This window comes from Branchiostoma floridae, chromosome 10, assembly GCF_000003815.2.
Source record: "Branchiostoma floridae strain S238N-H82 chromosome 10, Bfl_VNyyK, whole genome shotgun sequence".
In the NCBI taxonomy this organism is placed as follows: domain Eukaryota; kingdom Metazoa; phylum Chordata; class Leptocardii; order Amphioxiformes; family Branchiostomatidae; genus Branchiostoma; species Branchiostoma floridae.
This window is the reverse complement of record NC_049988.1, coordinates 735,752-763,750: the sequence shown is the minus strand read 5'-3', so window position 1 is coordinate 763,750 and position 27,999 is coordinate 735,752. Positions and strand designations below refer to the sequence as shown.

Genomic DNA, 27,999 nt, shown 5'->3' with positions numbered 1-27,999 from the left:
TCTAGATGCACCCATTTATTAAGAAACAGTCACAACGCACTCTACAATATAAATGTCGTCATCAGAAATACCAGGACTGAAAACTTACAGTAAACCAGTACACATACTGATGACAACTTTTCCCACAAGCCACTGCGAATTTGCAGCCGCCATTTTGAAATTTGAAAAGCGTCGCTACATCTCTACACATGCCAGGATACACTATACAACTAATGCGCCCATATCAACTTATATCTCTAAATCAATGTGTTTAACATGTTGTTGATGTCAAGAAAAATATGCTAAAAATTAAAATATACTAACACTATTCAATGTTTAATCTGACATATGTTGGAATGCTATCTTGTTTGCTTCGTTCACACAATGAATAAAACATTAGAAGAACACCAACATAAATAGATTTTTTAGTGGCCAAAAGAATCTCAAAATGATTCATTTATTACCTTAAATGTTAACAGCACAGACTAGAACTCAATAAAATGTACTCAATTCGGATGAAGAGAGACACCAACTCTAAAAATAGGTTCCCTAATTCATCCTCTTTGTCTCTTACGTCTACTAAAAGTCCTTACCAAGTAAACTGTAAGTACAAAAAAGCTCTTAAAGAAAGTTTCTACGTGGCGCAAATGAATGAATTGTTACGTTATGAAATGACATGAACGGAACGACAGAAGAGAAGAAAGTTGGTTAAATGTGATCCTTAATCTTCAAGCAAGTAGAGCATCATTCTGTTTGATTTCTTATAGTTGTGATAATCATGAGTGCTATGGATTTTGAAATTAACATTACAACAACTACTCTAGGGTCTGTGTCTGATCAACACATTTTTACCAGTAACTTGTTAGTAGTGTTAGTAGAAGCGGAGCCACACAAAAGACAGCCAGAAATATTAGAAGGGTTAGTAGCACAAAACACGAAATGTTAGTAGGGGTTAGTAGGTTAACTCTAAAACGTTAGTGTCTAGATCTATGGCAACAATACCAAATCCATTGTTCTAATAACACTCTAAATCCAGCTAAACTTCTTCCCACCACCAATAACAACACACATATGAAGGTGAGCTGTCGGCTTATCTTAACGGATGTTATTCAGGTGCAACTTGACCTTCTTTAAGACCGCTAAAAAGCCGAAGCAAACACATTTCTTCTTTTTTTTTCGATTTTTTCTTTTTGTACTTTTTTTTACATTTCATATCTTAAATGAACGTTGTGTTCTTTGCCACCTATGTGGGCATTTCTGTTCAAATTCTTGGGTAACAGATGAAACAAAAGTTTTTCTCAGAAAAAAAGGAGAATATCTCGCCCTAGTAGCATCACTGAGTGTACTCAAGAAACGAAGACTCAAGCCGCAGTGGATGCTTATTAACCTAGTTTTACAGCAAAGTTATAGTACATCGCATCGCTCATTTGCTGCACTATTGTGTAATTACAGTGCATTCTGTTCCTCCACATTCTTTCTAAGAAAGGGCTTATTCTAATTTCTGTAGAAGTAAGCCACCTCATCCAGCTCCACCCTAATGGTACGGTACTCCCCGCCCCGGTACACACGGCCTCGGTCACGGGCGTCCTGCCAACTAACGCCCTCTATCGGGAAGTACACCTCCCTGCAGAAGGTATAAATTATTTCACGTCAGAAAAATGTCTGCATCTTATATATACAAAACCAAAGAAATATAACCTTCTGTTTTCTTCTAAAAGATTACACTGGAAAGGCTAGGTAGGTAATTTCTTCTAATCCAAATACACAAAGTGGTTCACATTGCAATGTGGCATTGCTGCTTACAGATACGCTCCCAAACATATACAGCGACACCTATAGCTGCAGTACAATGTGACCCAGTCAGAATTGTCCTGAGGAAGATGTAAGACGGTCACCGAAACGTCGATGTTATAAAAAATTTGGTGTGTGCAAACAATCTTGTTATTTACTGACTTACCGACCTGATGAAACTATTCGAGGATAAAGAAAAAGTTCATCTGTGTGGTTAGAAGTCATTATGGGACTAGTTAAACTGTAATATCCAACACAAAAATTGAACCCACCGAAATTTTCAACTAAACAACACCAGTCTTTGTCAAGGAATGAACGATCCATTGCTGTCGTGACGTCAAGTTATGCAGATAGAACACGTGACTCAATAAGCAGTGGATCATATGTCGTGGGAAGTCTATAGAAAATTTGTGTGAGTCCAATTTTTGTGTTGGATATCACAGTTTAACTAGTCCCATGAAAAACAATTGTTTGTGTTTGTTTACCTGGTAGTTGTGCCCCTTTCCACGATGGGCGCCACGAGGATCTGGTCTCCCACCAGGAACTCGTCATCAATGGTCTGTGCCAGGATGTTCTCTGGGTCCTCCCACCACAGCGGCCTGATGATTGGGGCGTACCTACAAAACACACCGCGTCATCAATCCGTACCTACAAAACACACCGCGTCATCAATCCGTACCTACAAAACACACCACGTCATGCATAAAACACGTCAAAAACAGCCGTAGCCGAAACTCTACTTGAAAGGTAGAGTCCAAAAGGAACGGTTAAGTTGACGAACACTAATGACAACAAATCTGCATTTTGGAGGCGCTCTGTATAAACCGTTAACGTACCTGCGGCCGTTGACGGCCTCGTTGGCGAAGGTGACGAGCTGCGGGTACACGTCCCGCTCGTGGATCTCCAGGAACTTACGGGCGATGCGGATGACTTCTTCGTCATCGCCGGCTCCGTACTGCCAGGGTGCGATGGAGAACTGGCGGGAAAAATCAGACGACACAATCAGTTCTGCTACTCACCACACTGCTACTCATCAGATGTTTCAAGAGGCTTTTATGAGCTTTTACCTTAGATTTGTTTCAAATTTATATTCTTTCGATTAAAATGAATCTATAAGAAAAATCTCTTACAGTACTTGCTAAATTCTCCGACACTGTAACATCAAATGTATCTCCACCAGGTGCCATAATACTGCCACATCAAAAATGACTTCTCAACACCGTTTTGTATAACTGAATATCTGAATTGATGCTACATTCGTACATACATGTATCTTTGATTTTTTTTTAATTTATGTATTTGTTTTCTCATGAGGTGGTATTATAGCACCTGGTGGAATTATGAGAGCTGAACTTACATGCAATTAGCCTTTGAGCATGATTTTGCAAATAGATATTCATAATCAAGTCGACATATGGCTAGGAATCATCTTTTGAAACTTGGTCTTAGTTGCTGATGGCATGTCATATTAGCCTCTAACAGGCTCTGTGGATCGGTGGTCTAATTGTAGAAATTGGACAAATAGAGTCATAGTACACTAGGGGGGTCAGCTGGCCAGAACAATCATTTCCTCACTATGACCTCCGTAGGTCGCAAACTGTTCCCTAGCCGGCTGTACTTCTCTGGCCGGCTTACTTCTATTTGTTCCATTTCTATGGTTTTCCCAGCGACCTATGGAGTCTGGTAGAGACTAATGTCCTATGGCAAAGTGTTCCACACAGATATCGACCTGTACATGAAAGCCACTAACCTGCATGGTCGGCATGAATGTGCTGATGGCCATCCAGCGGATGTACAGCTCGCGGTCGGGCAGCTGGCCGTCGTACGCGTTCCCGCCGATCATGTCGGGCAGGATGTACGGGTAGCCGAGGATGGAGAACAGCAGAGCGGTGGGGATCAGGGTCTTCAGACCGTTGTCGTAACCCCAGTCCGAGGTTTTGTCGAACATTCGCACGAATAGGGGTAACTCCTGCGACCTGTAACCCACACGTACCTGAAAAACACACACAAATAATAATCGTTAATCAACTACGTGGTTTTGACACGCCAATCAGTTATCTAACCAATTGTTTAACGCTATGTCGATAGCCATGTGTCGATCACGTGACACCAAGATTGTAATTGGTTGCTTAGTTGCAATGATCATGACTCAGTCACGTGATACCGTTGGGAGAAAAGAGACATGAATCACTGTTTGTTGTAAGAGTAGCTCTCATTGGTCCATTTGTATTCTCTGCTTCAACCATCGACAATCCGATGCAGCTTATAGTTTAATTTTTGAGTGCTGTGGTCCATCAGAACTAGTCTTCACGAGTTGGGTTAATATTGTATTCCCTGTGCAGAAAAATAGTGGAAACTCTAGGTGACTATATTTAATGAATTTCAGATGTAAACTCACCTCCGTTTGTCCTCCAAAAATGGCGGCCATCTCCGCGTAGTCTCTGGTATAGTAGTTAGGATTGGTGTAAGTGTTGTAGGTTCGATAGTTCACATCCGGAAGGTACTGGGCTTCTCCTCCGTCGAACTTGAATGAGTCAATCGTGAAGTTGGTACGAAGTTCCTGGAATGAAACAAAAACACAAAGAAATTGTAAAGGCATCCCATCCATACATGTACAGTAGGGCAGCAACAGCGAGTGTATGTTAGAATGTCTTTCACTTATTTACAACTTGAACTCGTGTTTTACCATGTATTTTTGTTGTGCACAAATGAACACATTTCAGTAAAATTACGTACACCTCATCGTATACATGGAAGTAAGAAGAAGAGACTCCGGTTCCAATTCGGGGAAGGACAACTCGGTTGGCGGGGCTACACCCGTATTTAGGAAGGAATGTAAAATAGGAGTCCCATGTTCGAGAAGATGCCTCAAATACGTTAAAGGCGAAAGCCTGGCAACCTTTCTCTGTAAAAAAATACACTGATACAGAAACAGTAAAGATATTTTCTGCCCCGTGCGCCATCAGACAGTGCAGGGTGAGAAACGTTGTGCCCCTGGGAAAGGCACTTTACACGACCTTCCTCACTTCACCCAGGTGTAAAAAATGGGTACCTGACTTCGGTTGAAGAAGTAAAAGGAAAGACTACATTTACCTTCTGTCTGTACTGTGTATGTAGCACTGTTGATATAAGTTACAAACTTGAGTGTATGTAGTGCCACATTGTCACGCAATAATAAGATAATAAAATAGTCCACGCAAGTCTTGACCTAGTTCTTGCAACTCTCGCGAGAACTGTGTCACTCCGTGAACAAGATGGTCTGATAGCCATCGAAAATTTGGAGGGTTGTGTGCTTACCTCTAAAAAGTCACAGATTGATGAAAATTCTATTAACCAAATAGAATAGAAAAAAATTGGTGTCACGTACCTCCAACCGAGACACGAACCAGCGCCGGGCAAGAGGGTTGGTGACGTCCAGCAGGGCAGCGTACTGTGTCCCACACCACCACTTCGTCAAGCCCGGCACGTCCGGTTGGCCCGTCGCTTTTTGAGGCGCTTGTGACACCCAGTAGTCTAAAGTAACAAGAAAAAACGTGTTTTTTTTGTCGGAATTCCAACCCCTTAAACAATTACCAATAAATTACCGAGAACAAATTCAAGGCACGCAAAGGATGACATTGTGCCAACCTCCTTAGCTTGCTGAAAGCAGACCTAAAGCACAGAGGTCGAGTCCTTCCTACAACAGTAAAGAAACTCCAGGAGCTAAGGAAGCTTGTAGGATTGAAAGCACAATGAAAAAAGATGAAGAAAGACTGAATGCAGCTATAGGACTTTCCAAGGACTATAGATGCAGAATACAGTGACTGATGATGATGATGATGAAGGATTGGTTGGAAAGTACAGGAGATTCAGAAAATGTCTGCTGCTTGAGACAGAAACTAAGATAAATTGATAGCAATAATTCATTTGATACTTATAGTAATACATATACATCCCATGAAAATGTGAACTTAGACAAAATCTTAGGACCATGTATGTACCTGGTTCGCCAAAAGCGGCATTGTCCTCGAAAGTGAAGCTGTCGATGTTAGTGAAAGGGTGAACCCAGACGGTACCGTCCCAACCCTTCTGGTGGAAGTAGTCGAACATATCCTTCGGGCCCGGGAACTTGGTCTCGTTGAAGTGAAGCTCTCCGTACCGCGTTTCCCAGAAGTCGTCAATTTCGATCTGTCAATCAAAAAATACGATCATCTAAAGTTATTATCTATGACACTAATGGACAACAAGTCATTACAAGGATGTTTCCCTTTGCTATATCTTAGAACGTAGAATAGAATCCATTTTATTTCATTTATTCTTTTTATTACTATTTAGCTTAAGTTTCTGAAAAAAAGGGACGAAAACTAAACGTGTTCTCATACAAAGCTCGGATCCTTGGATACTTTGATGAACTTGTATGGGTTTTGTATGTGGGTAGGTACTGAGGTCTTAAAAATCTGGCGATTTTTGTCCCCTGGTAGTATTTTCAGATACAACATTATATACATGTATACAGCATTACAGACCGACACCCTCTCCTGAAAATAACGTGGTATACGATGTAGTCTGTAGACAGCTAGTTGCCAGGGGAGGTCAATGACGTAGGCCTTGTATGAACACCAACTGTTAGCGTATGCTAAGGCTATGGATAATATATATATAAAAAAATTCAACTATTTTACATTCGATTTCTTGTCTGTCATTGTTTTCCATCATGCTAACAGAACAATCATTTTCGTGACGTATGATTTTTCTTAGCTCTTTTCTGATACTTTCATACTAGCCGAATCCAAAACAATGTATGTGAGGAAAATGATTCCTACAAATTTTCCTCAGGCCCTGATTTTAAAAGAGGATAACTGACCTGACTAGCGGACATGTTCCAGTAGACGATGTCAGCCGCCATCTCCAGCACCACGGACTGGTTGATGTCCTTCTTGTATCGGGCCCAGGTGGACCAGATGGGCCGCTTGAGCACCAGGTCCGCGGGCAGACCGCTGGGCTGGCGGTAGTACCGATGGTACATGTACTCGTGCACCTGACGGGCGTTCTCACCCACACAGATCGAATACCTGAGGAAAACAGAGTAGATAAAGTGTTCCACCATCATCTGAATTTCAGAAATTAGTCTAAATATGAACCATTATAACACGGAATCTACTCAACATTGTGTACTTTAGGAGTTTTTTTTGTACGCGGCTCTAGATCTGAAAAATGTGGGAAAATCATTCGGTAGCATCTTCCATGAATATAGAATAAAAGGAATCTTGGATATTACGCGATTTTAAGAATGATTTTAGCACGCAAGCTTTAATGTGGTCTTCTAATGTCATATAGGGATTGATGACTTGCAAATTCTAAACGATACATTCTATCAAGGGCGTCCATAGTTCGAATTCCGCATGAGTAGCTTAAGCTTGATGCATTATGTGATCTTATGTGTAATAGGTCAGAGTTACAAGCCCCTAACTTGTAAATAGATCTTGGCTAGACTTGATGGATGTCCCAACGTGTTTTGTTTATGCCTCGGGGCCTTCACCTTTAAAATATTACCCAGAATGCATTTCGCAGCGCATGTGCAGTAGGAAAAAGGAGCCCCCTTATAGCTATTAACCACATTGAAGGTTCCTTACTTCAAATGTGGGAGCCTGCCGCGAGGGTTCGGGAAGTGAAAGGTATAGTTGGACAAGATGCACATCCTCCCATCACCACTGGCGTTGAGTGACAGGTGCAGGGGAACATCCTCTTCAATCACGATTCCCACGCCCTCTGACGTCACGAACAGCCTCTCCATCACGCTGCCTGTAAACATAGCAGCCGATTCGGCGCACTTTTAAATAAAACATGCGAAAGATTGACTGATAAGTTTCTATACATCATTCAAGAATTTTTTAGAGTATACTGTGATTCAATCATACGTAACCATTAAACAAAATCATTTGTGTACATTCCATTCACATATACACACGCACGCGCACTCACACAACCACAACCACTCATGCAAACACACACACACACACACACACACACACAAAACACACACACACAAACAAGCAAAAATACACAAAAGCAAACACGCTGCAGCAAACACACACACTCAGACACACACCAGCGCGCAAATTTTCAGACAGACTTACAAACTCCAAGCAGTGTCCTACATAAATTTAGTATCCAATTTGCCCCCGATACTGTTTACTCCCATGGATACTGCCTTTCCCCGAAACATCTGCTCGCAGACTACAACAGCAGTCTTACCGTAGCGGTCCCTGTTGGAGGTGCCCCAGCTCAGATAGTCGTTGGTGATGTAGGGCTGCATCTCCCCGGAGCCGTTGTTGACAGGCCACCGCTGACTGAAGACCTCGGCACCGCCGTACCAGTGGGCTCGGGTCGTGTCGAAACAGTCATACGGGTAGAACGTCTCTTGTTCTGTTCTTCCCTCCCAGTTCACCTACAAAAATTATACGATTTTTCTTGAAGATGAAATGATATAACTTCAGTTTTAGGACCTTGTAACCTCAAAATATTCGCTGTTGTATTTGTCCACAAGAATCAGGAGCATACTGTGGGATTTTTCTCACATTGCACACGGTAAACGAGGCGTTCATTTTAATCGCCAATATTCTTTGACAAGTCAAAAAAGTTGGATCAAATAGTTGCAACATGTCTGTAAGAGACCTAACAGTTATAAGTGCGCATGTGTAGCGTGATGCATTGTGGTCTATGGTCAAAGTTCAAGGCTTTTGACTTGTAAATAATCGTTTCCCTGGACTACTGGTCACTTGGATATTGTTTCCATCTCAGGGGCCTTAACCTCTGACCTGACCTTACTGGATGATTGACATACCTGCCACGTGACATTCATGCAGTGCAAGTTCCGCTCTTCGATCAGTTCCTCGTACACGAGGGACAGAACACCTCTCCTCTCCCAGTCGAAGCAGTAGTCCCCTTCGTTACATATCCAAGGGTCGTCCCACGTCCACTCCACCTTGGGCATGCGGTATCCTAGCGTGGCGCGCTGGACTTCGTGTCCGGTCTCGTTTCTAACTATTAGCTGCTTCCTGTGGTAATGAATTATTGGAAACATGTCTTCACGATCCTCCTGAACAATATGTTTCTATTAGGTCGTAGTATACTACTTTACTCTTATCATCCCTAAGTAATACATGTAGTAGCTTTTGATATGCACATCCCTTCCTTGGGTGTTTGTGCCCACGTGACTATGACGTACTTTGCCCGCCATGTTTGATGGTAAAACCTGGAACGGTTGCTGTGTAAATCTGAAGTTACATAATGCGCATAATAAGTTCTATAATGCAGGCTCTTCCTGAATACCATTCACTTTCACTTTACCAGGAACATACAACTCAGGTCAGACTAGACCTGCTTTTCAGGCAATCCTTAGCATACGTACATACTCGTAGACACAATAACAATAAAGGCATATTTTATCAAAACATTTCACCTCACCTCCCTTGAGCATTTGACGTGACTATTTCTTGTCGGTCGTTATGGCAAAGAAAAAAAAGCTACTTACGACACTGCATCGTATTCAAAGGTTCCCCTGAAGTCCCGCTCTCCCAGCCACACCCAGTAGTGAGGCTTGGCGAACCACCAGGTGATGATGGCGAGGCCCACACACAGGATCACCACCACGAGGGCCAGCAGGACCAGCCTCTTGGTGGACCAGTTCTTCAGCCCGCCTTTCCGTCTGGAGGAAAAAAGAATAGAACATGTTACCCAAACTAGAAAGGCGAGATCCCCGCAAGTCTCAACCTAGTTCTCACAACTCTCGCGAGAACTGGGTCACTCCGTGATCAAGATGGACTGATAGCCATCGAAAATTTAGAGGTACGTGTGTTTACCTTTAAAAATGTAGTCACTGCTTGATGAAAATCCTTTTTACTGTGTACATACGTGACTAATAAATCTCTTCAGCGATAGACAGGCAACATTTTCCAGAAAATACAAGATGTTTCCTACGTAATGAATTGCCCATTGTCAAGCTACTTGCACTCAATTCTATATAACCAGACTCACTCCTGAGGCATCGCTAAAAAAAGAAAGGAAAAGGGCTCGTCCCTGAGGCGTCGCCAAAAATAACAAGAAGGAGCAATATGTTTTAGAATGGCAACATTTGTAAGCAAAGACATAACGTTTACCTTTGCATGGTCTAGCATTAGAAACTACTGCAGTTTTTTGTTACTCAAACTCAATACATGATGACCTGCCCCTCCAGCTCTGTCCTGCCACTAGCTAAAATTCAACGCAACCCTACTTAAACAGCAATCATGTTAACAGCCAGCAGGTACAGGTCAGTAACCTTATGTTTGGAGAAGAAGAAGGAACTGAGCAGAAACGACATGTTTCCGTTCCGTAAAATTTGTAAAAGTATACATGTTGATCAGGATTCGGCCTGATTTCCAACGGAACTGTTTTAAAATCGTGAAAACACAGAGAGATACTGTAAATGCAGAGATGTTCGCGGTGGATTAATGTCTTTTCTATTATTGTATTAGACTGCAGCCTATGGTGTTACCGCGAAATTAAAACCACCGCGAAAAGTCATTTTCCCCGCTACCGCGAAATTAAATCCCCGCGACTTAAATGCATTTACAGTACTCCGGATCCCTTCCCCCCATCCGGCGATCCACCCTCAGAGCCCTGCCGGGGCTACATCTCCCCGTGCGGCACCGGTGCAAATGTGAGGGAAGTCATAACACAGACTATTTTCAGTCATGGTGAACGCGAAAACTTGCATACGACTTCTCACTGGAAAACCCCGGCTGACCATTTTGTCCCTATCAGGACCCCGACATTTATGAACACAACGTTGCCAAGCTTTGAACAATGAGTCGAAATGCCACAGAACGGCACAAAGTACTTCCACTTCTGTCCGCTATTTATGATGATAAATGGTGGCCAATTTCAAGACTACATGACTTCTGTACATAGGCGGTACGCGGTGGCACGGACCACCCAGTACAAAGCTTAACAATAAAACTGGAACTGCCAATAAGTGTTGTAACTTGCCGTGGACAAAACTTTATTTGTGTTGGGATTTTGTTGTAGTAAAATCATTGTGAGAGCACGCTCGGTAGGATAGTATTACTTCTTCATTATAGGAATTGTGGAAAGTTTTTACAGTCTTCTGACTATTCGTGAAAGCTCTAACGAACAAAAAAAAAAAAAAAGCAGCCTCACAGTTCAGCTCCTAGTCACAATCAATTGGTAACTGTGAGACCCAGGTTCGATCTGGGAAGGGCATTATGGTTGGGGCTGCACCCGTCTTTCATAAGGGGGTGTAAAATGGCGAACCGGTGTTCACATTAGCGATAAATGCTAGTCAGTGTTTTAAAAGATGTTGCCATGTATTATCAATTTGCCTTGCATGGTTGCACATGCGTGAACACCAAGCTCTGTCAACGTTAACTTCCAAGTAAAAAAGCCAATTTCTCCACTACAAAAAATGTAAAATGATACAACATATAGCAAATGGATCATACGATTGAATCCGTCAATATTCTACTTTTGCAAGTTTTTCATGTTTATTCAGATATATCTTTTTTTTTTTTTTTTTTTTAACTTTTCATGGTCCAATCCATGAACTTTATTTACAGGTATACAAATTCGGTATTTACATATTGTACAATGATATAATTACATTACTAAAGGGATTATTTCTCCCCATTTTTGTCCAGCTCTAGATTCTGATAAATTTCTTTCTGTAACTATGGCATTTTTCAAGTTTCTATAGAATAGTGTAAAACAATTTGTGTTACTGAAACATTTCTTATCTTTGTATAAAACCCATGATTTGAATATAGAGTACAACGCTATAGCTAGTATATGGTTCCCTGCTTTTGAGTTGTGTACCTTTCTCGGAATTCCAAGAATGCATGTTTCAAAATTGTTAATGTTACTATTTGTCTTGATCACATATAGAAATCTAGATACTCTTTCCCAAAAGTTTTCTAATCTGGCGCAACTAAAGAACATATGTTCCTCATTCTCTGTCACCTTACAAATGTTGCAGAGAGGAGAGTCTATTATCTTCCATTTGTAGAGATTATTATTGCATGGCAGAATCCTATGTAGTAGTTTGTACATGAAATTTGACAATTTTCGTTCAGTTGTGAAGTAGATTGTTCTGTCAATCCACGGAATTTGAAACGATTCCAGATTTCTGTCGAAAGTGGACGCCCATGTTTCCAAGCTATGGGGGCTATCAAGTTTATCTAGTATTAGCTTATTATACAGATATTTACATGTGTACTTCTTGTAGTCAAATTCTTGTCTACTCTGTTCAGTGGATTGACAGTGTACGTCGTTCAGTAGTGTTATCCAACTTCTAGGAATTGCATTTTTCACTTTGTATATTTCGACTAAACAATCTTTCTTATCTCTTAATTTGTCGAGTATGTTTTTCTCGTTAATACAATTATTTTCGTCCAACAGATCTCTTACATATATAATTCCTGAATTTATCCAATTCTTAAAGTACAAAGTTGTGCTCCTTTTCTTGCTCCTATGATTAATGACATGACTAGAACCCCAAATAATGTGATTTTTTACTTCCTCTGGAGTGAGTGGTTCAGATACATTCCCCCCTCCAGCCTTGTGCCAGCTTAATATTACCTTTCTATAGTAAAGTGGTATGTGTTTCAGACACGGAGAGTCTGAACTGTTTTTAAAGTGCATTTTTAAAATAAGAAAGTCATTCCCAAGACTGTTTAAGTACATACGTGGTATAAGTTTCCAATCGCCTGATGTGTTGTCCATTAACCGTCTAATAATACTAGCATGTAAAGCTTCGATTTGTGATTTAACATCTACCATTCCTAGACCTCCCTTTTCATATTCTGCAATGACGACAGTTCTTTTAATTTTATCTCTTTTCCCCGACCATAGAAAATTGTAGAATAGATTATTTAACTTAACAATAATATTCTCTGGAACTACAAGCGAAGTTGCACAATAAGTTATTTGAGACATGATTAGGGTTTTTAATACTGTTACCTTTCCGTACAGGGTTAAGGTTCTACTTTTCCACATGTTTAGAATATTTTCTATTTTAGTGACTTTATTGTTCCAGTTTTTTTCTTCGCATTCTTTTTTGTCGTAACCAAAATATATGCCTAAGGATTTGATTGCTGTTTCAGGTGTGGAGATTCCAGGAATTTTCTTTTTTCTAAACTTCCAACAACCTGCCCATATCGCTTGTGTTTTGTTGAGATTGAGTTCGGGGCCGGCTACTTTACTAAAATAAGAAAGGTATAATATATTCAGATATATCTAGTCAACCCCAACCCTTTTGAATTCAAAAATATTTCCCGAGAGTCAGTTTGAACCGCCACATCACAATTTATGTTTGTAGCTTATTAAAAGGAGAATGTTTTGTAAGCGTTGCTTTCATTAGAGGATGTCAGGTGGAATTCTGTTTACAGTGCAAAATTTAGCTGATATTTTGAGGTATCAAAATACTCTACAGCGATAAGAATGTTAACGTTAGATTCGCTGATAACCTTCCGCCATTTTATTTTACATCCCGCCATTTTCGTCGTGACACGTCACGTCTGAGATCTGTGAGACGGGTTGCCTTATATGGTGGTCAGGGGTGCGACAGGTGCAACGGGTTTGTTTGTTCTCCATTTATTTGGCGGGCACCTTGACAAACAAAACGTAGGCGCGCAAGTCTTGCCAGGTTAGAGGCCACGTTACGTGCCTAAAAAACTTCCCGACCAAAACAGACATCTTTGGACGATCTGAATCCTTCTACAATCCCTACATCACCTGCTCTTTTCCTTTCCGTGGATTTTGAAGGCGCCATTCGATTTGGAATGGAAAGATTAGTTTTACCATTACCTTTGTTAAAAGGGAGGGTATAATTCAACGGTTAATGTTTAACAGCGCCTGTATAATGCCGAGAATCCGAAGCACTGAGTCATTCCCTAAACAGTACCATCCTGTAACATGCCGTGTCGGAGGTTAGCTAACATGTCCCATGGTTGACCCTGTCTCGACCCTTGTCTCACGTTTGAATAGAAAATAATCTGTTAGCACAAGCTAGGATCAACCAACTGTAGGTACTATGCATTTTCAGTCAATTTGGCGGAAAATCCTCTTGTTCTTACCAATATCCCGTCGAGTATAAAGAAAGCTAAATTGCTGTAAAATTTGACTGTCGGTTCAGTGTAGTTTCTTCGAATGGTATGCGTAAGTCCAATTTTGATCCATAGGACAATGGGTGTCTCTACCAACAAACAAACACGCACACGTGTATACGGAAGAGTAATTTTTCACTGAGTAGCTGTATGCAAATGAACATGCAACTGATACGGTCCCCACTACAAAAGCTACTCCACCGTAACCCACAGTCAAAGATTGGATGCTATCTTCACTTCTATCAGCCACTATCATCACACTGCGATCATCCAACATTCAAATCTTCCATCGAATGCTAGGAAAATCTCATTCTAACGCTTGTTTGAAACCAAATTTTCTGCAAACACGTGCACGGTTGGAATGTAAAGGTATCCTAACGCTCCTAAAGCTTCAAGGTAAAATGACAGAACGGTATTTTAAGTCTGCCTAGGATTTCTTAAACGCACACAAGAAAACTTAGGACAACTAATGAAACACTTGAAGGATGATAAGCACATTCTGATGAAATTCCTAATTCGATCTAAAATGGCGGGAAGCTCAAGTAACAGGCATACCTACAAGAAAGTTACATTAAATAACATCAAGCTAAAATGTTGTAATTTTGCGTTGGACAACAAATTTTCTGTATAGACTTGTGCTTTAGGGGTCAATATAGAACGAGTCTAAATCTAAACACGGTAAACTTTAGAGGTGCTAGAAAATGTTAAAAAGCGATTCAATCTCCACAACTAAAAATAGGAGATTTAACACCAGGCGTTTTGAGTGACATCCATCACTCTTCTTCAGTGGCACAAGAATGAACTGGCAGAACAATTCAATACGTCTTGTTGGAAAATGTTTAGAAAATGCGTTTATACGCAGCCATATTTACTTTTAAAACAAGGATGGCGCCTTCAAGTATTTACCTTACTCAACGAGTATTTCATTGCCATTTGGGTACCACTACACTATTTTCAGTTATCAGTTAGCCAGGCAGTCTTTCAATTGTGTGCCGTTATGATCAGTTCTAATTCAGATCAAATATTATAACGAAAAATATGTGCGGCTCTCGTAAAACGGTAAACACAGTTACTCCTATTCCTAGCGGCAAACAAATGAAAAATATGTTGATATCTAAAATGAATACACATAGTATAACATATTACTATGTTGCCAAAATGATGGATGCAAACGATATTGTAAATCATAAAAAAACGTTGATTCGATATTTGTGTGACGAGCAACAGTTATTTTTCCCGCTCAGAAATGGTCGTACACACAATGTCCAAAGTTCACCAACGGAATCCCACATTCTGAACAACAATTACGAAAAACTCCTGAAGACAACCGAACGCTATTTTTCATAAAGATTATTAAAGATTTATTATTCAGTTGTGCAAAGGAAATGAAATTTGTGACGGTCATGAAAATGTTAACGTTGAGTATTTGTGTACAAAGAAACGTTTTTCTTTCGTAAATTGACGATCGAATGTCCCCCTCATGTTCGAAATTTCTAGAGAGAATTCGGTTCAAAATTGACCATTTCATTACTAATGATAACAACTTTATCTGCTACCTTTTAGAAAATTCCTGACTTAGTTCATTTAAGGCAACATCTTAAAACGTAGCGTTAGAACGTTGAGGAAGTTTCAAGCAGAACGTTACCGATTATGAAGCTAGTTTATGTAAGGTTATCTTTCTTTGAATTAAGTGAAAATGCTTCCATTCCCATCTTTTGTGCCACGCAACTAAGACGTTGTTGAACCAAGACCATGTTGCACTTCACGCCTTGCTTCTGTTTCAAAATACTTTCAAACTTTTCAAGTTTTCAACAATGGCGCGCAAAATGAGAAATGGCCGCCATATTGCCAGAGCCTCAAAGTACGACAATTTGCACAAAACCCAGCAAGGACACGTGTTAGATCTCAATCTCCACTTCTTACCTCAACATTTCTCATTTTCTGGCAGAAATTGTTGCAGTAATGACCAGTGATACTTACTTCTCATCCCCCATGCCTCAGAGAGTTGTAACTCTACCCGAGTGTACGTCAGAATCAAATGTCGTCCGATGGAACCCTCCTACAGCTTGCAGCCCCGCACTATGGCGCCCGCTCGTAAAGCAGTCCAGTGGGCAGGTGACGCCGTTCAAACCTGCGGTGACCGTTACAGTAATGTTGAATCAAGGGAACCTTTGCCACCGATTCCTATTGGGTGTGACGTGTTTACACAAGCGTGGCGCAATCATGACACCGAACTAAAAAAATTCTCCAATGAATTTTCAGAAAGAGTACAAACTTATATTCCTGTCGGGTAATATTTTGGGTATTATCTACGATGTATGATTTTTTCCCCTAAGACGCGACCTGAAAATAAAATATAAATGTCCATTTATTTTTCATATCATACAAATATGTTACGCTTGGTTGCCATCTCGTGACAAACAAAATGTGAAAAGATATATTCACTATGTGGAGAAAACAGTCCAAAAGTCAATTTTTGTCAGGATTTGTTGGCACAATTCTAGTTTTGTGTCGATTTTCTGTTCATGAAACAAAATTAACGTTCCTTGTTTCACGTAGAATTGCTAAGTAACATCATTGCCAGTTGTTTAGTATAAGAGCTAACGTGACCTGTTGCAGACGATAGAAATTGGCTGACAGAAATCCTCACAAATTGCCTGAAAAAAATCCCGCCGAGCTCTTGTGACTGGAATTTTCCTTCGCCCGCTGCAATAACTTGTAACGTAAATTAAAAAAAAAAATGCTTGAAACTCACCCTGACGCGGTAGGAATTTTGAACACAGTGACTTGTCGCAAGTTGTTGATTCACCGCAAACTGTGATAGGCACGGGGGCAATGATTAACAGGGACCAACACTGGCTGTTTGCTTTGCTGGGGCGGTAAAATAGGCGCCATCTCCCACGGCTTACACCTGTGAGATTTGGCCTTCAGATTGTCAGGACTGTTCTCTTAGAGCTTTTAAGCAAACTTGGGAGTCGCAAACAATGACTAACCGGACAAAGATGGTATATGTATGTCTTTCGTATAAAATGTTGCTGCAACAGTCGACAGTCTGGCCAGGCTTGTTGATTTGATTATATGAATGACATCCTCTGGGAACCCAAAAACTGATTCGATTATGTGAATACCCCCCCCCCCCCCCCCCCCAAATGCCCTCATTATCAAATCCAAGGAAGTGGAAGGTTAACACATGACTTAAGATACAAAGTATGATATATAAACAAAAAAATTTTTGGTTCTTACACATCGTCTTTAACTTTGAAATTGACTTCGTCATTATACGACTGTTCAGTATCCGATTTCCGGTATTTTGTGCAATTCACGGCGTAAATTTTCTCTTGCAAGTTTTTGGTACGAATTCACAGTAGTGTCGAAAACTCTTTTTTCTGCGAACGAACTAAGATTGATGTCCATATAATCAAATTATCATTCTCTAAGCTGATAACACGTCACTAAAACCTAGATAACAGGTAACAGCACTATCCTCGTATCCCACTCTTTCCGTGTGCTCTAAAGCGAGTGCTTTATGAATGCAATATTCTAAGTACCCTAAAACGCTGTTAAATTTCCTCCACCTAGAATATGAAAGGCAGATCATTTTCAAGAAGTTAATTAATCAATTAACGTTACACTTCTGTTTTAACGTTTCGATAATCAAACATTGTCCTGGCTGTGATAGGGGGTTTACCAAATATCCCCATGATGCTCACAGAGGAATGCAATGTAAATATGTCAGTAAAACTATTTGAAAGAAAGCATATAAGCAGTATACTCCTTGGTATACTAGGCGCTGTGACACCATTTTGATCAATTTGCTATCATATGACGTCACCTCAACAGTCTTTTGTTAGGGAGAAGACATGCTGCTACAGTTATCGCTGTGGGCCGCTCTTCATCTTCATGATGGTAACATCAGGCCCTACGAACCTGATTTAAAAAAAAAAAGGTCGGTATGAACCGGTTTCGTAAAAAAACTGATCCGGTCTGGAACTGATTTTCAGAAACTCTTGTTTTGAAGCGCCTCTTCTTTTCCTTTGCAGAACAGCGCTCCAGGCCCTGCGTAACATGTTTTTAAATTGTATGTTTTATATCGTTTGAAATGCATGCTATCTAAATATTTTCATACGACAAACCCTGAGCTGACAGCATCGGCACAACAAACAGGTGTACAGGTGCCGAGCATGACGTCATAGTCGATGACGTCACCTCACGCCACCGAGGCGTCCAGACGCTCTTTTGAAGCACACTAAGTAGTGTACTGAATAAAATATTCAGACAAAACGTCTAATGTATACAGCTGCAGATCTCCGTTGATTTATCTTAGATTAGTAGTATAGATTTTCTCATATCTTCAACTATAAGAATACCCAGGTGTAGTTGATTTTTCAGGTTAAAGTTGACCCATGATTTTGCATAATGTTATGCATGCATTGTGAGAAACATAACGTTAGACCTGATTGGTGGGAAATGAAAGCAGATGAGAAGTATGTAGTACTTCATCCAACACGGAGAAACGTAACATCAACCTTGAACCTATTGGTGATAGCGGTATCGCAGTTTACGTAATTTCTTGAGATTAACGAATGCCACTAACTATAACTAAGGTCGACATTCTTTCAGTAACGTTGGCATTCTTCATATTTGTAATCTTGAGTGCCAATGTCATTGATACTCAATTAAACCAACCAAAGTGATCAATGACAAAAGACCCGTAAATTTTCAGGTTGGCAATTGCTCATATACTAAGGTTCTTCAGAAACGAGGGGGGGGGGGGGTACAAGATGAGCCCACGTTTGGGACAGCATTCTCGCTGCTGCAGCGCCACCTACAGCAGCGAAAAGTCATCCAGTCATTCTAACTCTAATGATGGTGTCTGGCAGACATCAAAACGTTGCAAGTAGGTACTACCTTGGTTGTGCCTAAAGAAACTTATCAAATAAACAAGGACATTTACCAAAGATATACCCTTCTGATGTTCATCATCATCGTCATCGGTCGACGTGATCACACATGTTCGCACATGTTTACACACGACGGGCTGATACCGCCCCTTATGGGGTGACATACCCTTTCGCTGGCTAATTACAAGACGGGGATGCGCCAGGTCTCCCGTCCTTCTGATGTTATTGCACATCGAACCTTACAAACTACTAAGTATACTTCTAGTTCTCGATTCCTGCTTATAGGTAATCAAGTTAATTTCCACCCGTGGTGTTATAATAAACATGACAGTCGGTTCTAAACGTTAACCTCATACAGTGACTGGCTAAAATGTACATTTGAGACGCAAAAAGTGCACAGTCATTATTAATCGAATGATAATGTTAAGACTGAATGTAATCGGGAAATGTTGAGTTTTCGTAAGGCCATGTTGATTTGATTGCTTTGTTTATTGATGACATCTTCTGAGAACCCCAAAACTGATGCGAATAAAAAAAAATGTTGCTTTCTTATGAAATTTAAGTTGTCAGAAAGGTTAAAAAAAAGGACATAACACATGTATGGTATACAGAATGATGTATTCTTCATTTTCATTCTTTCACATCTTGCTTCTTTGACGTTGGAATTGAAGTTGACATTCCATGATGTGAGTATACCATTTTTGCAATCTACGGCATATATTTCTTCATTTGGAATCTGCTTTATATGGTTTACAGTATGTTTGATTTTTTCCCTTTTGAAACGGCCGAATATTGATGCAAGCGCGGATGTCATCAATATAATCCAACACGGCATAACACAAGCACTTTATAATTTAAAGGGAATGATAAATTCGGTGTTTTTGTTTCACATTTACAAGTGCGAGTCTGGAAAACAAACGCATAGATGTAGAAACCTTTGTTGGAGTTTAGCTTTTCTGTCAGAAGTGTTTTATGTTACTATTTTGTCCCATACAGCCGAATACTGCAGCCTGTGTCAATATTTGTCCCGCTCTTGGGTTAACAATATCGCTGGGGTCACGAGCAACTAGTGTTTACCGACGCTATGTAGTGTGGAGTTTGGCCAATTGGCAATACATAATACTGGGTGCAAATACGGATCACAGTCTGTGTGCTGTGGCGATGACATCTTAAGAAGTAACCAAATTAAGTTCTGCGCATATTCAAGTCCGTACGAGTTCCGTAATAATATTTTGTTGGCTCTGGCAAAGTTTGCGGCCGAAGATTTTTGTTGTTAGATAACTAGTCTAGCGGCTAGCCTGGGTACCATCCGGAAAGTAGTTCAGCATATTATATACTATATACAGTCGCTTCTAGCTCTGATTATACACTATACATTTTACTTCTCTGCTGTTCCGTCTGGGAACCTTGACCATCTTAATGTCTGGAATCGTCCAAATTTTGGGCGCAGGCGCTGATTGTGGTGTGGGAAGAGAGTCAGGAAAACTGGACAGTGAAGAAAATGGGAGATCTCTCCTTACAACATCTGCTTGGAGTTCGAGTAGAAATACGCTTCTTTGTCTGACAACTTATGAGAAGCGTCCCCTTACGTCACCCCACGCTAGAGCAGTGTTTTTAAGACCTGCACTACAAATAGTGTCGCTGTACTTTGAACTTTGTGTATTCTGCACTTGACCCTCACCTTTCATTGCACTGGTTGTATAATCCTTTGAAAACTCATAAAGCAAAAGAAAACTCTTTTAGTAGCAAAAATGCCATGAATCCATTTACCTAATTATTCAATATCTATTTGGCAAAAGCGTTTTCCGCCAGTTTAAAAAACAAATCCTAATACGACAAAAGGAGACGACCATAATCGGCGTAGGCCACTGTATGATTTTCGAACAGGCAAAATTGAACTCTTGAAAGAATCTTTGACAATCATTTTCGACTCAAGACAGTTACATTTTGCACGACACATGCACATCTATCCCAAGACTTTTTACCGTTGTATGGCAATCGTACGATGTTATCTTATCGGACCCTACAAATCTGTTATATATGAAAAATAGTTGTTTTTCTTATCTCTTCGTCGATCATGTCAATAGTGTAAATGACGACCCTAAATTTAGTAATGTCCAAGGGAATGGAGTTTCATAGTTCAAGACTAGAACTCGCAGACAGACAAACACGACTACGTGACAAAGGTCACGTAACTAACCGTCTACAAACGTTTGAACAAAGCCATGACTTGCATTAAATATAAGAGCACAACCCGACTCGTATGGGGGGCAATCCGCAGCCCGATAGCACAGAAAGTTCCACATGCACTTAGAGTTCTACGGCGTGTCTGCGTGCTCCGAAATCCGTTGGATTCCTTCGTACGGAGGCGGTACTTACCACTTACGTATCCCAAAAGATTGCCCACGCAGTTACACGTACATTGTACGGCGAGTTGTGCCCTTAGCTCAAGTTAGGATTATTTTCTACTGGGGGCGGGGCTTTATTTTGTCTTCATTACTTGCCATGGGACAAGGTCAAAGGCAAATATATCTTAAAGGTATATTACTGAATTGGGTACTCGAAAAGTCCGTAAGCAGCGACACCAATATCATTGTATGTGTAATTCTTTATGATTTGAATCTACCTATCGCATTTTCTAGTAATACTCAAAGAGCACACTTGCGGCTGTCAAATGTACTGCAGTGGAATTCGTACGGTATGAAAAGAATTATGGCGTCGAATGGCCGAGTGGCTAGGCTGGCGGACACCAGATCCAGACACGATTTCCGCCGTTCTTAGCTCGACATTGCCTTCACCGTAAAGGCACCTTTCAGCACAGCTTTCCTGACTCTACTCAGTGTGCCACAGTATCACAGTGTGTAACAGGTGGCAAATGCCAGTGTGTAACAGGTGCCGTTGGCAAATGCAACAGTAACAGGTGCTGTTGGCTAATGTCACAGTGTGTAACAGTTGTGTCCACAGTGTGTAACAGGTGCCGTTGGCAAATGCCACAGTGTGTAACAGGTGCCGTTGGCTTTATGTCACAGTGTGTAACAGGTGCCGTTGGCAAATGCCACAGTGTGTAACAGGTGCCGTTGGCTAATGCCACAGTGTGTAACAGGTGCTGTTGGCTAATGCCAGTGTGTAACAGGTGCTGTTGGCTTTATGTCACAGTGTGTAACAGGTGCCGTTGGCAAATACAAAAGTGTGTAACAGGTGCCGTTGGCAAATGTCAGTGATGTAACAGGTGCCGTTGGCAAATACCACGGTGTGCAACAGGTGCCATTGGCAAATGCCACAATAACAGGTGTCGTTGGCAAATGCCAAAGTGTGCAACAGGTGTCATTGACAAATGCCAGTGTGTAACAGGTGCCTTTGGCAAATGCCACGTTGTGTAACAGGTGTCTCTTGGCAAATGCAACATTGTGTAACAGGTGAGGTTGGAAAATTCCAGTATGTAACAGGTGCGCCATTGAAGGCATTTTCTTTTCATTGACCAGTGATCACAATTAAATGCCTTGCATACTGTTTATAAACACTTTATCATTCCATTAATATATCTTTGGTAGCTCAGAATTACTTCCTTGTCTTTATGATTATAGAAGACGCTGTGTGGTGGCATTGTACGACAGGTTCAATGGCATTAGATATATGCCATGCTTCTACTTGTTACTACTTAAGTCTAATAGACAATAATGGTACATACTGCTTTTTCTGTTTTGTACACAGTGATAATGAGAGAGTGTGGAGGTCAAATATACACCACTACCTGCGGTCTAACACCCTACTATAGTGGTCCTGTGTGGCTTAAGGGCGATAGAGGCAGAGATGGGCACTGCCTTTACATACCAGAGGTGTGTGTTATTGGGACGCCTAATACGATCAAACTGACTTGATTCCAAAGATGATATCCTCTGGACCCTTTTTGATTGTTAATTTCACTCCATGTGATACTAGTATACAGCACCATTGTTATAAATCTATGCCTGTAATTCCAAGGGGCTGAAAAAATTATGCATAATGCATGTCTGCTAGTGTAATTATATATAATGTATTAATCCGTGTAGCACAAAAAATCCCACTGAAAGAAAACAAGAAAACCCTTTATCCATTCACACCTGTTTAATAGCAACATGATACTCTAGTAGAATTCTTCCACATCCATTTCTGTCATTTCTGTTAAAACAATCAATCCTCCGTGATGGTTACACCAAATCTAGTCAACATTCTTTACCCTGTAGTCATGTGATCTGGCCATGCCCATATTTGGCAACCATTGCATTGTGGGATTGCAACAAAACCATAGTTGTCAATCATGTTACATCCTGGGAATGACTTGATACAGGAATGTATGATGGTACCTCATTTTTTATCATTCTTGTCTGAAAATTTGCTCTTTTACTGCTTTTCTTGACGACTGTATTTTGTAACTACTTGGATGTACTAATTTCTGTCAACACACTTCATGGTTGCTTGCAGCCAACACTTGGAACTTTGTCTACCATCATAAATGATCACTAACACCTTAGAACTCTTGTCACAATTAAAATTACATCTCTTAGGTACATATACACGGACTAAAATCATATAATATCTAGGATAAAATGCTTGATACTTATGCATTTTCCACTGCATTTTGGTCATGATGATATGCACATTTACTAGGTACACTTACGTACATCTACATAAAATATATATATCACATGTTATATAGTCATATACATCCAATCACAAAAAGTTGGTCACTCTGAGTTGTATAGTACTTCATTGCACTGACACTGTCATGGTACGTAGATACAGGTGTATTCATCCAATCAGATCATCTGTTGCATTTGATTTACACCAATCAGCTTTAAGATACGATATGGAAACATTCACTACACAATAGAATCTGATATTCTCATTAGTTAGTTAGGACAACTCATTGGCCAATCAAATTTCAGTTTTACCAGTATCATGTCTTCTAATTTTTGATTGGTCAAGAAGTATCTAATTACCACTGGTAGCCAGTTTCAAAATGACTGTTTTCTATGAACGGAATCGTTCAGTGCTTAGTTTCTTATAGCCTGAATTTTCCCCAAACCCAGCTCATATCTTTACAGCTTTATATAGAGATTGATCATTGCATGCAGCATGTTTAAACCTTTTCTTACAGGGCTATGTACAAAAATAGCTTTCTTTTGTTTCCTTTTTGTCTTCCCGCATCTTCAATATTTCTGTTCTAAAATATGTCCGACTGCCAGGTGCAAATTTTCTAAGGTAACAGCTGTGTGTTAAGTGGAATGCTATGAAGGTGGGGATCATGTGAAAAATTCCTGGCATTTTTGTATAATTTAGAATTTGACTTGTTGATCTAACAAAACTATCAGGCTTTGTCAGCTGTCAGTAAGATTAGGTAAGGAATGTGCCATGTTTGTATGTGAACAGGGATGTTTTGGGAGAGGTTAGATTTATAGTCTTGCAGTATGTGTTCTTCGTCAAAAAGCTTGTAGAGATAGACGCTGTATTGGGCATGTGGAGAAGGTCACATGAGAAAGATGATGGTGAAGTGACCAGGGCTGTCTCCAGCTCAACTTTCTTCCCTCCATTCATTGTTTGGGAGTTGATGATTTTTGGCTTATCAAGTACATTTTCAACAGCTTCATATCATTTTGGGGACGGATGGGGTAAAATTATTTTCTGTTCAAAGAAGCAAATTTCCTATAGTAAGGTTCTCTAGGCACAACCAAGGAGTACTTACTTCCGACTTTTCAATGTCTATCAGACACCATCATCAGGGTAGAATGACTGGAAACTACTTCTTGCTGCTACTTATAGCCGATGTAGGTGGCGCTGCAGCAGCAAGAATGCCGTCCCAAACGTGGCTCAGCTTGTATCCCCCCTCATCTCTGTTCATGACAGGAGCTGATTTTCTGATCCAGACTGCCTCCTTAATCCATCGTGTTCTTCTGTTTTCCTCACTATCGAAACATCGGAAGTATAAGTACTTCTTGTTTGTGCCTAAAGAACCTTACTATATGAATATATGTCAACCTGATGTAGTTATTTCCGGAAGCAAATTTCTGTCTCGAGACAGATGGGTCCTGGAGACAGCCCTGGAAGTGACTAACACATACATGTAAGCCTGCAGTCTGCACAAGTCCTGACTTTGACACATTGACACAGCGAACAACAAAAACCATCTCAAAACCACGGATTCCTTTACACGTCACTCCCTATCTAGATATGCCTGCCCTCTAGAGGCTGCACACGTGTCCTAACTCCTCAGACTACTACAATCACATGTTTTCAATCTTTAGTTCTCTGAGATGAATCTTTCTGAAGTTTTTTTATCCACTGCCTGGAGTTCAGATCTGGTCTCTTTTTACTACCTACAGTCTGTTTAAATCTGTTCCTGAATTCAGCCACATTTTACACCACAGTGGTTACTACGGTTCCAAGATTCTCTCCATGTAAATCCAACAGAAAATTTGGTTTATTTGGCAGTCGAAACCTCTGTCACATTAAGAAACACAATTATCATAATTATGTTCAGTTCATCCTCTGAGAGGTGACAGAGTATTTTTAAAGGTATGTATTGCAATTATCCAAACTTAGAAATAGAGTCATTGATTTTTGTCATATTTATACATTATGAGTATGAGTTGGGCTTCCATACCATATTGTAAAATGATATTCAGCGATATTAACAGTGTAAGAATGCAACATTGTGCTGTGAAAACATCTTGAAATATGCACAATTCCCAAGGCTTTTCAGTTGTTTACCGTTTTGTTCAACTTTGTCTAACTTTCTGTCAACAGATAGAAATAAACAGAATGTGCTCAAATGCATTTGGTGGTTTGCACAAATTGTTACTGAAGTTTGTCAAAGTCCATATGTGGAGTTTTTCTGTGATACATGAACCCTCACAAAGTTTCCAAGACCTCTAACCGCAACAGCTGATTGAAAAGTCTCCTTACATTCTGTGGCTTACTCAAGTTTGGCTTTAAATCTACATTCTGCTTACTTTTGGCTGGCCATTTTTTGGTCGGACTTGATGTGGCTTGCTTTTGCATTGTTTACCACCTGCAATCTTAAACAATGATGTGAATATGTTGAAAGTAAGTTACAGATGTCATGTCATCTGAATGGAGATTTTCAAATTCACGATATTTGCAGTTTTTGGCACCAAATTCCACAATTATACCTTTAAAGAGCTTTTTTGTTGGGCAATGTTTGGCAATTGAAGTATCATTGTCTAGTAATAAAGTAATTGAGGAGGTTGGGTTTCTGTATGAGCGTTGTGCATTTTTCACAGCCCTCTGGAAGTTGAAGGCAATAAACATGATGACTTACATGTAAGGAAAGAATCTTGGAAACTCCTAGTACCAAGAAGACATGAATACTCTCATTCTTACAGTCACAGCTCCTACATGGTATGTCGGACCAAACAACTAGGCAAAGGTTTGTATCTTGAAGAGTTCTCTTGACACGACTTGTAGGTAAGTCAGGAAACGTTCTTCCAGCATGACTCGTCGTCCACAGTTCTGTTTGTTAGCGCTACTGCGGTAGGGCTTTCAAGATGGCGTTCACCTCTTCTGCTACAGCTGTCAGCGCAAACTCAAACTGGTCCTGTGTGGGGTATGAGAAAGTTTGGTTTAAAGAAATCTTTTAGTACAGCAACTTTTGTAAGGTCTACATGTATAACAACTACTTACAGTACAACCAAACATTGTATACATGTATTTATAGGTATGAGTAAGTCAACATATTGGGTATAGCATGTCATTTACAGTAAGTGTACATGTGGGGGACAATGTATAATGTAATTTGAAGGGAAAGATCTTTTGGCATAACCAACAATATTTTGCCCAGGTTTGGACAAGTCCGCAAGTACGATTGTCCCCGAGGCAAGTGAAATAATTGCTAATCGGGCAAGTGCATGTTCCTTTGTGCATGATTTTTCGATGAGTTAGATTTTGATATATATGTATATGTAAATTGTACTTGTTAATTTTCACTGTCATAGCATCAAGCATTGTTCAACACAGAACAAAAAAATGGCCAATAGTACAAGAATTTCATTACTGGAAATTTAAAATTTAAAATTTTTGGGAAAGCCAAATGTTATTTAAGACAAGTAAATTTTTTATGTACTTGCCCAATATATAGGACAAGTGAATTTTAGAAAATTTGTTAAACCCTGGTGCCCTAGAAACATTGGATAACAACCTAGTGCCCTGCAGCCTAATAAATAATAAGGAAGGCTATGGGAGTACCATCTAATATTGAGACAGTCAGAGACATACCTTACTCTTCACCATGTTCGGTCTCTGGTCACGTATATGCTCCAGCGTGGCGGCAATGTCTATCTCCTTGGCACCTACGTATGGTTAGAAAATCATGAGAAATAAGTCCAAAAATCTATGAAAAAAAAGAAAACAGAATTGACTGGCCAAGTTTATGATTTAGCAGAAGAATGTAGTTCGTTTCAAGTTCTTTTCAGCCATCTGTTTCAAGGATATGCAACCCCTGCAGCTGCAGTAATACTACAAAATACTAGGGGGCATTGTTGTCTTTGTCAATGTTCTTTCATGTAGGTAGGGCAAAATAGTCTCAAAAGGGGATATCCCTGTGGCTAAAATAAGTAGCAGCTTTACTCAAGTGCCTGGTTCCAATGAGTTTTAGGTCCTGGTTTCAAGACAGCTTGGTAGGGGTTACACTGTATTTCATATTAAAAAAGGACATAGGAGGTGTCTTGAGAATATTGAATGGGAAGGGCAGGCAGCGCCTCCAAAATATACCCTACTACAGAACAGAACAAACTTGCTGAACTACATGTATGTGCCACTAGACACTGCAAGGTGTGAACAGCAACACAAGTTTCAGAACCAGACAATACAGTCAGGTGGCTGACAGCCTACTGCATTGCAAGCACAAACCACAAGGTGGAGCTGCAGCACACTCACCCTTAGTCATCCTGTTGAGGACCATGTCGACCAGGCAGTAGGTTCCTGTACGCCCACAACCATCACTGTAGACAGAGAGACATTTTTTGTTCATTTCTTACTCTCCAAAAATCAAAGAAATCTCCCATTATGATTCACTACAGGAATGCAATCCCTGACAACTGTCTTGTCAATAATATGCAAAGAAAAAACACATGAAAGGCAAACTTATAAATACTCTTCAAAAAAGGTCTGGTTAGAAAAAATAGCAAAGAATT

At 40.3% G+C, this 27,999-nt stretch overlaps 2 protein-coding genes across 2 annotated transcripts in view; both read right to left on the bottom strand.

Annotated features, from left to right (window-relative positions):
- Positions 1–16,048, bottom strand: LOC118424159 (myogenesis-regulating glycosidase-like). The gene is made up of 13 exons (XM_035832692.1): positions 15,891–16,048; positions 9,284–9,457; positions 8,594–8,807; positions 8,005–8,197; positions 7,383–7,551; positions 6,614–6,821; positions 5,751–5,937; positions 5,138–5,283; positions 4,169–4,330; positions 3,521–3,763; positions 2,607–2,746; positions 2,256–2,387; positions 1–1,603 (listed from the first exon to the last, which is right to left on the bottom strand). The coding sequence occupies exons 1-13, from the start codon at positions 15,902–15,904 to the stop codon at positions 1,474–1,476; spliced, it is 2,112 nt and encodes a 703-aa protein (XP_035688585.1). The 5' UTR covers positions 15,905–16,048; the 3' UTR covers positions 1–1,473.
- Positions 16,049–22,900: 6,852 nt separating this feature from the next.
- LOC118423909 (receptor-type tyrosine-protein phosphatase N2-like) overlaps positions 22,901–27,999 on the bottom strand; it is a gene marked incomplete in the record, with an annotated part of 95,991 nt that continues 90,892 nt past the window's right edge. Inside the window, 2 exon segments of the mRNA XM_035832220.1 lie at positions 22,901–26,405; positions 27,083–27,156. Of these exon segments, the coding sequence (XP_035688113.1) occupies positions 26,334–26,405; positions 27,083–27,156 (146 nt within the window).